Source organism: Pistacia vera, unplaced genomic scaffold (genome assembly GCF_008641045.1).
Source record: "Pistacia vera cultivar Batoury unplaced genomic scaffold, PisVer_v2 Contig1176, whole genome shotgun sequence".
Classification (NCBI taxonomy): Eukaryota; Viridiplantae; Streptophyta; class Magnoliopsida; order Sapindales; family Anacardiaceae; genus Pistacia; species Pistacia vera.
Window position 1 is genome coordinate 232768 of NW_022195222.1, and position 14356 is coordinate 247123.

Genomic DNA, 14356 nt, shown 5'->3' on the forward strand with positions numbered 1-14356 from the left:
AAATTCCTTACGGTGCTTTGACTTTGTGTATATATATAATAAACATGCGTGAGTTTACACTTCTGCGTATCGGCATGAATCGTGTGGTTTTTGATCACTTCCTGCTGCATGGATGGACAGGATCGGACATATATACACACTACAGTTTTGTCAAATTAATAATTCATTCTGGAACAAAAGTGTCTGAGTTTTAAGCCCTAAACTTTAGAAGGTAACTTTTATTTGATTTAAGTCTTGTCAATCTTAGAAAAACTCATTTAAAGTATTATTATTCTCAAGCAAATCAATTTAAAGCCAGATTTAACACAAAATTACTTTAAATCTTAAGTCGCTTGGTATAAAAAACTTCATCAAACCTTCTTTTCTCAGTAAAAATGTCTAATTTTAGGTATCATACATAGGCACACCTATTCTTTCAAATAAATGTTTTTAAAACCTCTGTTAAAATTAAGCAAACTGGCCAACTGATATAACTGCAATTTGTATTTGAACTTTGAAGGGGTCAAAGAACATTGAATACGTTTTAAGAGATGAAATTGTTAATAATTATACATAAATTTAAAAATTAATTTTTGTAGGAGATGAGCAGCTGGCCTATGAATATTTGACCACTTTCCCAAAACTTAAATTTCAGTACACGTTTGGGATTTCAATGTCGTCATAACAATCCAATTAATGAAAAATTGGCCATGTGCTGACTGCCCTGTATCATGTGATTCTGTAATTCATAATTCAAACAGCATAAAATACAGTATTATCTACTGACATCTAAATTAATGTCGAGATTTTGGAACTACTAGCCAGTAGCCACCACCGGCCGGGCCCAGATAATCTTAAATAAAAGGGTGATGCCGGGTCCAGATAATCTTAAATAAAAGGGTGATGAACGCTAACAATTACATTTATCCACATCGTTTACTCAAGTAACCGCTTCTAAAAATCTCAATTGAAGTTCCGTTGGTCCCAGCTCCATTTCAAAGTCTTGCACAATGCAAATCGCGAAACCACATGCAGCCATACTTGCAAGCCCCGGCATGGGACATCTTGTTCCTGTTCTGGAGCTTGGAAAACGCCTTGTTACCCTTCACAACCTCCAAGTCACCATCTTTATTGTGGCTCCTGCCACTTCAGATGAACAGTTATCTCAACTTCTGGATTCACAAAATCAAGATTTCCTCCACATCGTCTTACTCCCGTCAGTGGACGTCTCTGGCATAGCCGATGCGGAAGCATCAATATCAACAAAGATTGTAATTATGATGCATCAGTCCTTGCCACTCCTCCGATCTGCGATTTCTGCAATGACAATACGTCCGACGGCTCTGATTGTCGACTTGTTTGGAACTGAAGCTATGGCGATTGCTGATGAATTTGAGATGTTGAAGTACGTATTCATTGCGTCTAATGCCTGGTTTTTTGCTGTTATAGCATATGCTCCAGAACTTGATAGAAAGGTGTTAGCTGAACACGTTTACCAGCAGCAACCGCTAAAACTCCCTGGTTGCACGCCTATCCGGTTCGAGGATAACCTTGAGGTCTTTCCGGCCTTTGAGAATCCCATGTATGATGGATTTATGCATGCATCAATGGAGATGGCATTAGCCGATGGAATTATAATAAATACGTGGGAGGATTTAGAGCCCAAAACACTAAGAGCCCTGAGAGATTCTAATTTGCTGGGACGCGTCTGCAAGGCACCTGTTTATCCTGTTGGTCCATTGGCAAGATCGGTTCAACCACCGATTTGGAGAAAGGAAGTACTGGATTGGTTGGACAAGCAACCTAGAGAATCAGTAATATATGTCTCGTTTGGAAGTGGTGGAACATTATCAGCAAAACAAATGGTAGAGCTGGCATCGGGTTTGGAACTAAGCCAACAAAGATTCCTTTGGGTGGTACGTCCCCCGTTTGAGAATGATGTATCGGGGTCGTTTTTCTCTGTAGGGATAAACTCTTCCAGTGTTCAGGAGTTCTTACCGGATGGGTTTTTAACCCGGACCGAAAACGTAGGACTGGTGGTACCTATGTGGGCTCCTCAAGCAGAAATCTTGGGACATCAATCTGTCGGTGGATTTTTGTCACACTGTGGATGGAATTCAACAATAGAAAGTATAACTAATGGGGTCCCAATCATCGCATGGCCACTATACGCAGAGCAGAAGATGAATGCTACGTTGCTGACAGAGGAGCTTGGGGTTGCTGTGCGTTCAAAGGAGTTGCCGTCAGAGAGTATAGTGGAGAGACATGAGATAGAGATGATGGTGAGAAAGATCATGGTCGACAAAGAAGGGCATGCTACAAGGAATAAGGTGAAGGAACTAAAACTCAGCGGTGAAAAAGCTTCGAGTAAAGGTGGTTCCTCCTATAATTCACTTTCCCAACTGGCCAATAGCTTCCAGAGTTTCCTCCAAACTTTGGAAGTAAAAGCTAAAGGTGGTTAAAACGAAAAATCTAGACTTGAATGGGTTACCACGTTGTCCGCGTACCAAAATTGAATAAATTTGCCACTTCATAGTTCTTTGTACTAAATGTATTTGGAAGTTAATAAATGCAATAATGAAATGACATCTAGTGTTACAATGCAAAAGTACGTCGTGATTCTATATATTTTTTTGGTTAAAAAATCTCTCAATTACCAATTAAGGTACTTCTAACTAGTATTTCCTTTATTTATGTTGCCAGTAAGTTTAATTATATGGTGTATGCATTTTTTTTTTTTTTTATCAAGAGTGTTCAAACTAGTTTATGGGTACTTCAATTAATCTTTTAAGACTCTAAAATTATCAACCGGATAAGAATTCCAGTAACTACCCCCATTAACATCCAAAAAAAAACTTGAATTGAAAACCTTTTAAATAATACATCCAAAATCCCCTATCTCAAAAATATAAAAATATAAATTAAAGAATTTTATGTTTTTGTTTCTGACGAAGACTAGTCGACCTGTGTGACTGTCCAAGCGAATCTCCAGTTCATGTGAAACGTTGTAATTAATTCGCAAAAATTTGACTGTTGGTATTTATGTCAGAGATAATTAGTTGTATATTTTAACGATGGATGTTGCATGTGATATCTGATATTTACAAATACATAATTGATATGAATAAGTCAAGGTCAATCTGCACAACTAAATTTTACAAAAACATAACTCATATGAATAAGTCAAGGTCAATCTGCACAACTAAATTCGTCCTTTACAAAGTGGACATTTGCAATTTCATTGTCATTTTATTGGGATAAGGACGATGATCGTCGGCTGCAGGGACGTCATTGCGGTATCACTCTAAATTGTCAACCAAAACGACACGTTTTTGTTGGCATGGACTCTTTCAACTATCATTTTAAATATTAAATATCTACACTACTTTGATTGCATGCATTTATAAATGTTCGCGTGGAACATTATTTAATGAAATTCTCATTATTTACTTCTTATTCTAAATATTTAATTAATTAAGCTATTGATATTATACCTTATTCTATGTTTTGATGAATGATTTTTTTTTCCCAATCTTAAATGGAGGGCTTCTGGCTTCATTGGGTTCATATAACAGTAACAACTGACCTATGTTTATTGGTTAAGGAGCTTTCTTGGGCTCATATAAAACTTCTCTTTGAAGGCTTCCTTGGGCTCATATAACAACTCTCTTTGAAGGCTTCATTAGGCTCAGTGGGCCCTCTGTCTATGTGTCACTTATTCTTTTAACTTTCAATAAATTTCCGAGTTTAGTTGAGGTTTATAAAAAAATAAATGAATATAAAAAATTAAATAATTGGAAAATTGCCCTGCTTTGCTCTTTTGCGTGTTTCCTATTTTTAAGAATCCTAACAATAGACCAAGGCACCAAGCCATAGATTCAATTTAGAAGGGGTATTTTAAATTAGACTATATATATAAATATATATAGAAAATCTTAAACATTCAAAGAGATAATATTTTATGCATACAAAATTAACGATATTTAAAACAATATCTATATCGAAAGTCAATAAGACGTATATATTTGTAGTAAAAACATTATGTATGATAGATCAGGAAAACTTAATTTAGTCAATAAATTTTGGTTATGAAAATTAATTAGCTTGTCGTGAACAATAGGTTATGGCATCACCCATGCGCTTGGTTTACTTGACCTTTTATAGTTTTACTGATCGGGACGTATATACCATTGACTTGTATTTTCCAGGTTTCTTTCGAAGGTTGGATCTTTTAAGTAGACCAAATGAAGAGGACAGTGAGATAATATTAATAATAAGAACACTTTTTCCCATCCAAGGTTTGTTTTAATGATACTTTTTCACCTAAAAAGTTTCAAAATATTATTTTTTCATCCAAAATTTGTATTACGTTAATATTCAAAATACACTTCACTTTCTCAGTCAACGTTCAGTGAGTTTCCAAGAGCCACTGTAAAAGGGGTTTTATAGAGCGTAGACTAATAGATCAAATGGTGGTGACCAATTAAATATTTGCTATTGAAATTAGTTAAAAATCAACTAAGAATAGAAAATTTTAGCTTTGTGGTGATCGATAATCGACGAGAAATCAGATGTCAGAGTGAGAAGAGTTTTGTAGAGAAGAGACCAAAGGTTTAAATGATGATGGCAAAGAGAATTTTTGCAATCAGAATCTGATTTGAGTATTAACAAATTGTAAATTTTGGGTGAAAAAATGATATTTTAAAATATTTTGGGTGAAAAATTGCCATTAATACCTTGAGTGGGAAGAAGTCGTTTACTCTAAATAATAATGTTGCCAGAGTTGAAACATTGTTATGAATTTGATATTTTCAATATTCCAACGCCTAGACAATCTTGAAAGCCGCCATATGTATATATGTTATTCAAAGTACAACTCCATTAATGATCTTAAATATATACGTCATTGATGCGGCCAGCTTTTTTTTTAATTCTTTTGTGCCGACATCTGTTATTTATTATTTTTGCACCGAAACAAGGACGGAGTTCATGAGGTTTTAGCCAAGGAGTAATACCATCAGCTGGCGGCTGACAGCTCGTTTTTCTTTTTATTTTGTGGAATTCGGTGACTTCAATAGAAGCATTGAAACATGACATCTATCAACGGAGAAGATGATCAGTTGATCACAGATTACAAGAGCACTGTGAAGTGTGAACACTAGTTAAGTTGATAATGCTCAATAGTCCTCTTCCGTTTTTGGTGAGTTTCTAAAAACAATGGTAGGATTACGTTGTTGATTGATTAATAAAATCACAAAAGGTTACATCCACCTCCAATTAATCCAAACTATACGGGTATTCCACTTATAGTCTAGATTATTTTTTTTATTCTGTCTCAAAAGGACTCAGAAACCTGATGTTAATTAATAAAATGAGATTGGATGTTGGAACAACCATCCAATCTTTTTCTAACAAAATATATGTAATACGTTGAGCAAATCCATTATTTCGATTTTTTTTTTCTTGGTTAATTATTATATAAATCTATTGGTCAACTTCAGTTTAGCTCTTGGGTAAATAAATGGTAATAAAAAAGGCATTCCTCCCTAAATAATGCAAACTGCCAACGTGTATTGAATTTAAAACATGGCCTCCCACATGATGCCTATATCGAAGACTTCATTTACTATTTTAAAAGGTCCTAATTAATTTTATTTTGCTTAACAATATATATATTCCCTATCAAGCCGATATTTGTGAACGGCAGTTACCATACACCGCCAAAACATACTTGGACTACCACAACATTAATTAATAGCTGCAAATTGTTGATCATGCGAAAGCAGGTAATACTGCCACTAGTCAAACTGCTAATTTAGATTATCTTTATTTAAAATAGATAATCATGTATGAAGGGCTAGCTAACAAATGGACCATCATTTTTTTTTTTTTTTTCTAGTATATTATTCTGGAATGGCGACGGACCAAGGTAATATTTATTTAATACTCAATATAAAAGAAAAAAAATCATAATTATACATTATATTAAGATATAGATGTGATAAGATCTTTAGTAGCTCAGAATCAAGATCCTATATCCTCGTATGATTTTTACATAGAAAATAATGGTTTAACCCGTTTAAGTTAGAATGGAAGTATGTAAGCTTTAGGAGTATTTCTACATGAGAGGGATTTTGTCTTATAGGTTGTTCATCAAGTATCCATGTGACTCTTAATTCTTAAAAGAGGTTTTTCTTCTTCCCGAGACGGAGTCTTCGATCCAAGGAAACACGACAAAGACTGTGCTTTCCAATATCAGAGTTTGTTCCACGTTGAACCGCTAATTTCTTTTCTCTCATAATGCGTGCAAGACACCCGACAATTGCGGATGAGATAGAGATTGACAGATTGGAAACTCAGTTTAAAGTGTTTGTGCTACATGCAATATTAGAATATGTTTGTGATAATTCAGAAGAAACTCGAGACTCAAAAGAGCCTCTAGAAACGTTTCAACCTTGTAGTATGTAGAAAAGTTTCGAAAGGTCAAAACATTCCATCACATAAGTGATAATACTAAGTAATGATCTAAATCAATGTATCGTCATTTTGTTTTTAATTAAGGTCAAAAGTTTCGAAAGGTCAAAACATTCCATCACATAATTAATAATACTAAGTAATGATCTAAATCAATGTATCGTCATTTTGTTTTTAATTAAGGTCAAAAGTATGTAGTATGTAGATAAGTAATGATCTAATTAAGCAAGGATTAGTATGTCAGAATTGAGAGGGTAAGAAAGACAATTTAAAGAAAGTTAGAGTATGTTCGAAAGATATCTTTGAGAGGGCAAGAGAGATATTTAAAAGGTTGAAATATGATCGAGAGATATCTTTAGATGAATTCAATTGTATCGTACTGAATTATTTTAAACTGTGAATATACCACCTATTTATACAAAAGTTAAGTTATGCAATAAGGAAACAACATAATGTAATTACAATCAATCAATGAATTGATTGATTGAGTGGTTTTGGGTGATTGGTGTAATCTTAGTGATTAACCACAATCATGACATTCATATTTCATCAGTTTGTATAATTTAAAAAAAAAAAAAAATAGTTGGTTCTATTATATTGGGGCGTTTAGATCATATAATGTTTTATATTAATAGAAAGAAATATCACCTTGAAGATTATTGGGAATGTTTAAAAAATGTGTTTGGTTAGTTTGAATAAATTGATAAATAATATGTTTGGTTGAGAGGACAAATGGGTGAGTATATTATATAGATTACTAAATTGCCCTCCTTTTTAAATATTAATATTAATAGTATTTATTATTATTATTTTTTGAATCATTTCTTTTAACCCCTTACATTTGAAATTTTGCTGAAACACTCTAGCCATGTAAAACTTTAATTTGTAGTAAAATCATCCACACCCACCCCAAGCCACTGCCGGCAGCTAGCCACTATTGTTGGCAGTCGATAGAATGGCGCACGACTGATCGTATATGGTTAACAAGGCGCTAGCAAAGCCGAAAATGGTCATGGATCATAAATCCACGGTCGAAAAATGGCTAGATTTATGGCCATTTCACAACCAGATTTGTGGTCGTTTCATGGCCATGAAACGATCATAGAAACGTCAGGTATGACCATTTCTGGTGCATGACCGGCCAGATCCCACAAATCGTGCACCATTACGGTGACTAACGCCGGCAGCCGGTGGTGGTGAGTCATGGTTGGTGGTAGTCTTGGGTGGCTAAGGGTATTTTGTTAACTTTTATTTTATTTTATTTTATTTTTTTTGCTGGGGTGTTTTGGCTAATTTCTCAAATGTAAAGGGGTTAGGTAATTGTTGTTTGATAGACATTTGAAGGCAATTGTGTCCGAAATGATTTTTAATTAAGGATAAAATTGATAGAAAAATCAGATTATCCTGCTAATGTTTTAATCTTAGGGATGGGAAAGGGTATCGGATTATCCCTCACATTATTAATAGTAAATATTATTTATAATAAAAAAAATTTATAATATTTTATTACTTATAAACTAAACACCAGAATATATAAACGGAGATTCCCTCCCCCCCCCCCCCCCCCCCCCCCCCCCCCCCCCCCCCCCCCCCCCCCCCCACCCCCCCCCCCCCCCCCCCCCCCCCCCCCCCCCCCCCCCCCATTATTATAATAAAAAAATTATAAATTTTATTACTTATAAACTAAAACCAGAATATATAAAATCCCTCCCCCCCCCCCCCCCAAAAAAAAAAAGCTATAGTGATATTTATAATATAACATTGTGATGAAGCGGTACAGTCATCCTTTAATAATTTAGGTATTGTGCTGGCTTTATAATGTGGGTAAGTGGTAAATGGTAATGGCGCGCCCACGGCAGGGAACAGTTGTATTGAATTAGTCTCAGACGAAATTTCAAAAGAAGTTCAATTTTTACGTTCCACGCATAAAAATAGTGATAGTGGTAACGTGTATGACACATGTACTGTAATTTGTAAAAGAGACAAAGTTTTTTTTTTTTTTCTTTTCTAATAAAAGATCGTAACATAAATTGTATATAAAAAACATATATTTTTTAAATAAATAATTAAATATTCAGGCAGATTGACGAATTCATAGGCACCATTAAAGCAATAACTTCAGTTATAAATATCTCTTAGAACTTGGCATCTGAACGAAGCCATTCAAAACCTTGCTTCCCGTCAAGCGTTATTTTCCCCTCTGAAACTCTTAACTTCCAACTCTATGGAGGTGCAAACAACAAAAATTCATGCAGCACTACTTGCTAGCCCTGGGATAGGACACCTCGTCCCAGTGCTTGAGCTAGGCAAACGCCTTGTAACTCAACTTGATTTCCAAGTAACCATCTTCGTTGTGGGAGCTGAGCCCTCAGTTCTTGAGTCCCAGCTTCAAAACTTCCCCAAGTCAAGTATCTTCAATGTTGTCTCACTCCCGCCCGTCGATATCTCAGGCCTTGTTGACCCTAATGCATCAATAGTAACAAAAATTATCGTTATGATGCGTGAGTCCGTACCAGCCCTCAGATCCCAAATCTCGGTATTGAAGCTTCGTCCCACGGTTCTCATCGTAGACTTGTTTGGAACAGAAGCTTTACCGTTGGCTGATGAGTTGAACATGTTAAACTACGTGTTAATTGCTTCTAATGCATGGTTTCTTGCAGCAACAACATATTTTCCTACCATTGATGGGAAGCAGGAAGATGAGCACATTATCCAACAAAAACCGCTAATAATTCCAGGTTGCAAACCGGTTCGCTTTGAGGATACCCTGGAGGCCTTTTTGGTAAAAAACGATGAGTTGTATGTGGAGTATCTACGTATAGGGCTTGAAATACCGGCGGCTGATGGAATTTTGGTCAACACCTGGGAGGACTTGGAGGCCAAAACACTTCAAAGCATGAGAGATACCAAGATGTTAGGCCGGGTCACCAGGATTCCGATTTATCCAATTGGTCCATTAGTGAGAGAGGTGAAATCACCAGCTTTGGAGAATCCTGTATTGGATTGGCTAGACAACCAACCAACTGAATCAGTGATTTATGTGTCATTCGGAAGTGGAGGCACCTTATCAGCTAAACAAATGACCGAGCTGGCATGGGGTTTGGAGCTAAGCCAACAAAGATTTATTTGGGTGATACGCCCTCCAGTGGAAAATGATGTAACTGGGGCCTATTTCAGTGTAGGAAAAGGATCAGATGACACTCCGGATTATTTGCCTGAGGGGTTCTTGACACGCAACTCAAAACTAGGATTAGTGATCCCAGACTGGGCTCCACAGGCAGAGATCTTGAGGCATCCATCGGTTGGTGGAATTTTATCGCACTGTGGATGGAATTCAACAACAGAGAGTATAGTGAATGGGGTGCCAATGATAACTTGGCCACTCTACGCAGAGCAAAAGATGAATGCCACAATGCTCACAGAAGATATTGGGGTGGCTATAAGATCTAAGAAGTTGCCGACGGAGAGTATAGTGGAGAGAAAGGAGATAGAGACGCTGGTGAGAAGTATTATGGTGGAAGAAGAAGGAAATAAAATAAGAAGCAGAGTAAAGGAACTAAAATCCAGCGCGGAAAAGGCCTTGAGTAGAGGTGGTTCCTCCTACAATTCATTGTCACGAGTTGCCGAAGATTGTGAGAAAAGCTTGCAAGGCCTGGTAGCAAGGGCCCATGGTGCATGAACCATTCAAAGAAATTCATTTGTTAACTACATGATGTGTTGCGTTGAAGAAGCTGTTTGATTTGGTCTTATGCAGACTGTTATGTTATGTATTTTGTTGGGAAGAAGGAAATGGATGTGACGTTCATGAATAAAAGATGTTGTGTTTATCTTAATTAAGTATGATTAGAATTAACGAAGCTTGTCGTCAAGTACTTATTTGTTATGTAGCGCTTTGCAAATGGAGGCAAATATTGTACAAATCAAGTTATATGCCAAATTAAAGGGCGGCAGATTCCGAGCAGAACACCAAAAAGGCAAAATCTGATATGCCTATTCGGTTGATTACATTTATATTCCTGAGGTTTTGGGAAAATATATTTCATCCACTGGAATTAGTAAATGACATAATAGTCCCTGTCAGTGTGAGACAACTATTATTATAGTATTATCCATTATTAAACGATGTATAGGTATTTTTGGGTGCGTTTGGTTTAATATTCCAATCCATATTCTCAATCTTATTCCCAAAATATTTGTTTGTTTAATTATTTAAGAAATATTAGTATATTTTTTAATTACTTTTAGACCCCTTAAGTTTATTAATTTCATAAATACCCCTAGAAAAAAGTTTAAAAATTAACAAAAATACCCCCACCCACCCATACTTGCCAGATTCCAGCAACCACCGTCAGTGGTAATCGGAATCTGTCATAACGGCCTACAAACGACCGAAACTGGCCGATAATTCACCGATCTGACCGAAAAATACCAGATCTGATGGCCAAATAAATGGCCATCGTTTACTGACAACGACGGCCATATCTTTGGCCGTCTCTGACTGCCAGATCTGGACTTTTACGGTCATCAATGGCCAGATCTACCTGTCGATATGGCCTTTTCCAGATAGATCTGTGGTGGATCTAGCCGGAAAAGGCCATATCGACACCCTACTCGCTAGATCTGACCGGTCTGCGTCGTAACGTCATTTTTCAGCTAGATTTCGACGGTGGTGGCCGGAATCTGGCACTGTGGGTGGGTGGGGGTGTTTTTGTTATTTTATAAACTTTTTATATATTGGGGTGTTTAGTTAGATTAGCAAACCTAGGGGGTTTCTTTGTTAATTTTTAAATTTTACCTCGTAATACTCCCCTATTCAACTACCTAATATTATTCTCAAAATCCTATCCAAAATAACAAAACAAACAGGCTCTTCGTCTTTTACCAAAAAAAAAAAATATTCTAATACAAAATAAATTTAAAAACATTTTTTTATTTTTATTTTATTGAAAACCTAATAAATTTAAAAATATAGTAAGTATGAACTCGCCATACAAACACGGCAGCACCAACCTGACGCAATAGAGTCACCCCAAAGCAGCACACCGCACCCAAGATCTCCGCAAGTCTCCCCGCCCCACCCACCTAAACCCCACACATCATAGCCTCGCCGCTAACCTCTCATCACCAAATTTAATGACCACCCTCAACTTAAAAACTAGAATTTTTTTTTTTTTCTCTATTTGGACAAACCTCAATGATACAAAGAATTTTTATTAATGCAAAAATATTCACATATATAATTATGGGAGATATAATGAGTATTACCTTTCAAAATGTTTATATATATATCTTGTCATATAAGTAAGATTTCCTTATTAATAAATGAATAAAAGAAAAAAGAAAATTCAATTTTAAATGTTAACGCTGAGCAAATCCATTATTATTATCATTAATATTATTTTTTGAGTAGTTGCTATATAGCTCTATAGGTCAACTTCAGTTTAGGTCTTTGGTAAACAAGTGTGATAATTAAAAAAAAAACGTTCCTCTTTCAATAATGCAAACTGCCAACATGTATTGAAATTTAAAACTTGGTATCCCACATGATGGTTGTCGGTGCATGTTATGGGCATATCGATCAAAACCCTTATATGATAGGGTGTCCTAAGTTAAAGGCCTTTTACTAGACTCCAAACAACAACTTCACACGCAAAGATGAACTGCCAAAACATCCATGCACAACCACAACAATTAATTTGTAGCTGCTAAATGGTATTCGCGCAAAAGCAGGTAGTACTTTATTTAATATAGATAACCATATATGAACAGTTAGGTAGCAAGCGGATCATCAAATTTTATTTTCTGATGTATTATTATGGAATATGGATGGACTATGGTAATAGACATTCCGTATTATTTAATGAAAGTATTGTTTAAACAGGATCTTAAGCAAGAATTGTTGTAACTCTTACAAGAGAGGTTTTCGTTCTTCCGAGACTCGAGTCTTCGATCGACGTGCACTACACATTATAGTTGTTCAAAGTTGCATGCTAATTTCTTTAGTCTTATCATGTGTGAAACCGACAATTGCGGATGAGATAGAGATTGACCGATTGAAAATTCTGTTCAAGTGTTAACTAGAATAAATTTGTGATACATGCTGTTACTACTGGAAAATCAAGGACTGACATAGGAAATCACGTGATTGGGGGGGGGGGGCGGTACCTACTCCTGTCAGAACAGTAAACACACGTCAGACCTACCAATAGCTATGGAGCTCCCACGTGTCCTTTTCTTTGCTCTAAATCGCGTAAAATCAGTTTGGAAGGTGGGAAATGTGACATAAAGCAGATTTACTCCTGACATTCACACCAATCCATGGATTATTGATGATTCTTGCACTCACCTCACTATAAAAAGAGGAAGACCCCTTATTAAGGGGATTCAACATTTTACACTAGAAATTAGCTCTCTTCTCTCTCTCAATACTTTGTATTTTTTTTTTTTTTTTTTTTTGCCAATCATTTGTAAGTCAGTCCGCTGTTGCGATCTGACCCACTATATTAATACAAATCAGTGGACGTAGGACTTGCTACCTTAGCATCCGAACCACTTTAAAAGGCTCTCATTGCATTTACTTTACGTTTTATTCATAATCACGTGTGTCTCTTGACCAATCAACGTTACGCACGTGTCAATTAGTTAGTGTCAAAAACCACCATCAACACATGTTGATCGCTTTTGGAAACTTTAGTTTGAATAAAGTTGTTTTGTAGTCAAAGCATATAAACGTGTTGGAAAGTTAATTTCGGAATAGTGCTTCTTCTAGGATAGAGTACCAATTAAGCAAAGATTACTATAAGGAGTATTCTGTATGATTTTTCCACTAAGCTCGGAGCATCGCGAGGATATAGTTCGATCTAGAATCAGCTTCACTCCACCGATTGTCTGACCAAGCATAAGTTCGTTGAGCTATAGCTCGACCTCACACAAGCTAGTCACAAACAATCCGAGTGATCATTCAACCAATTCACAGATAACTTCAGATCCCAAATATCTCGGGAATGATCAGATTGACAATAATCTTTGCACAATCACAGTGCCCAATCATGAGAATATCGGAGTTGCATTTCAATTTAATTGTAATCCTTTTATTTTCGCTATTTCCTTTGTACAAACTCTATATATAAACCCTCTCAAACGATGAGGAAGGGGTTGAAAAATATTTCTAGAATTACTATTGTAAACTCTCACAGCAAATACAAAGAACAGTGGACGAAGGCTCTAGAGTTCATCTCATCGAACCACTTTAAAATCCTTTTTGCCATTTACTTTACTGCATTCATTATCCATTGATTGCTGGTTATCTGTAATCACGCATATGCCAGTTCTGATCTTGCATTCAAAACCTTGCTTCTCGTCAAGCGTTATTTTCCCCTCTGAAATTTTCAAAGCAGCCTCTATTGCACAAAGTCAAGACGGTCGCACTAGCTCTTGGAAGTGGGAAAGAAGTAACACTAGAAGACATGGTTCTTAGTATCCTACGATTTGCGATATGTATCTTATAATACGATTTGATATGAGTCGCTAATGATACATATCAGAGAGTGTATCCTAAAGTTTTTGATACATTGATATGTATCATATGACATGATACGTATCCGTTCGTATACTTAAAAATATCGATATGACTTTATTAATTTAGGTCGAAAGCCCAAAAAAAAATTGGGGTAAAATCCGAGTCAGCCAACCCGGTTCACTAAAACTTGCCTAAATTTACCTATTTTGCATGGAGAAAGTGAAGAGGAAGATGTATTTCCTATTTTGCATGATAATAATAATATAAGTGGAGATATAAATGGTTGAGAGGAAATGATATAGATTCTTAATTTTGATTATGTAATACCATAATTTAAAGTCAATAATATCATAAAATTCGTTAATTAATCTTGGGGATGATATT

General features: G+C 35.9%; 2 protein-coding genes across 2 annotated transcripts; both read left to right on the plus strand.

Annotated features, from left to right (window-relative positions):
• Positions 1-889: 889 nt before the first annotated feature.
• Positions 890-2503, plus strand: LOC116108347 (anthocyanidin 3-O-glucosyltransferase 5-like). Its single transcript, XM_031394599.1, has one exon. The coding sequence runs from the start codon at positions 990-992 to the stop codon at positions 2439-2441; it is 1452 nt and encodes a 483-aa protein (XP_031250459.1). The 5' UTR covers positions 890-989; the 3' UTR covers positions 2442-2503.
• A 6097-nt stretch (positions 2504-8600) lies between these two features.
• Positions 8601-10463, plus strand: LOC116108182 (UDP-glycosyltransferase 72E1-like). Its single transcript, XM_031394454.1, has one exon. The coding sequence runs from the start codon at positions 8678-8680 to the stop codon at positions 10130-10132; it is 1455 nt and encodes a 484-aa protein (XP_031250314.1). The 5' UTR covers positions 8601-8677; the 3' UTR covers positions 10133-10463.
• Positions 10464-14356: the final 3893 nt, after the last annotated feature.

What these genes read in the sequence shown, in the direction of transcription:
- LOC116108347 (XM_031394599.1), top strand. Translation starts at nt 990, where the DNA reads ATGCAAATCGCGAAACCACATGCAGCCATACTTGCAAGCCCCGGCATG.
- LOC116108182 (XM_031394454.1), top strand. Translation starts at nt 8,678, where the DNA reads ATGGAGGTGCAAACAACAAAAATTCATGCAGCACTACTTGCTAGCCCT.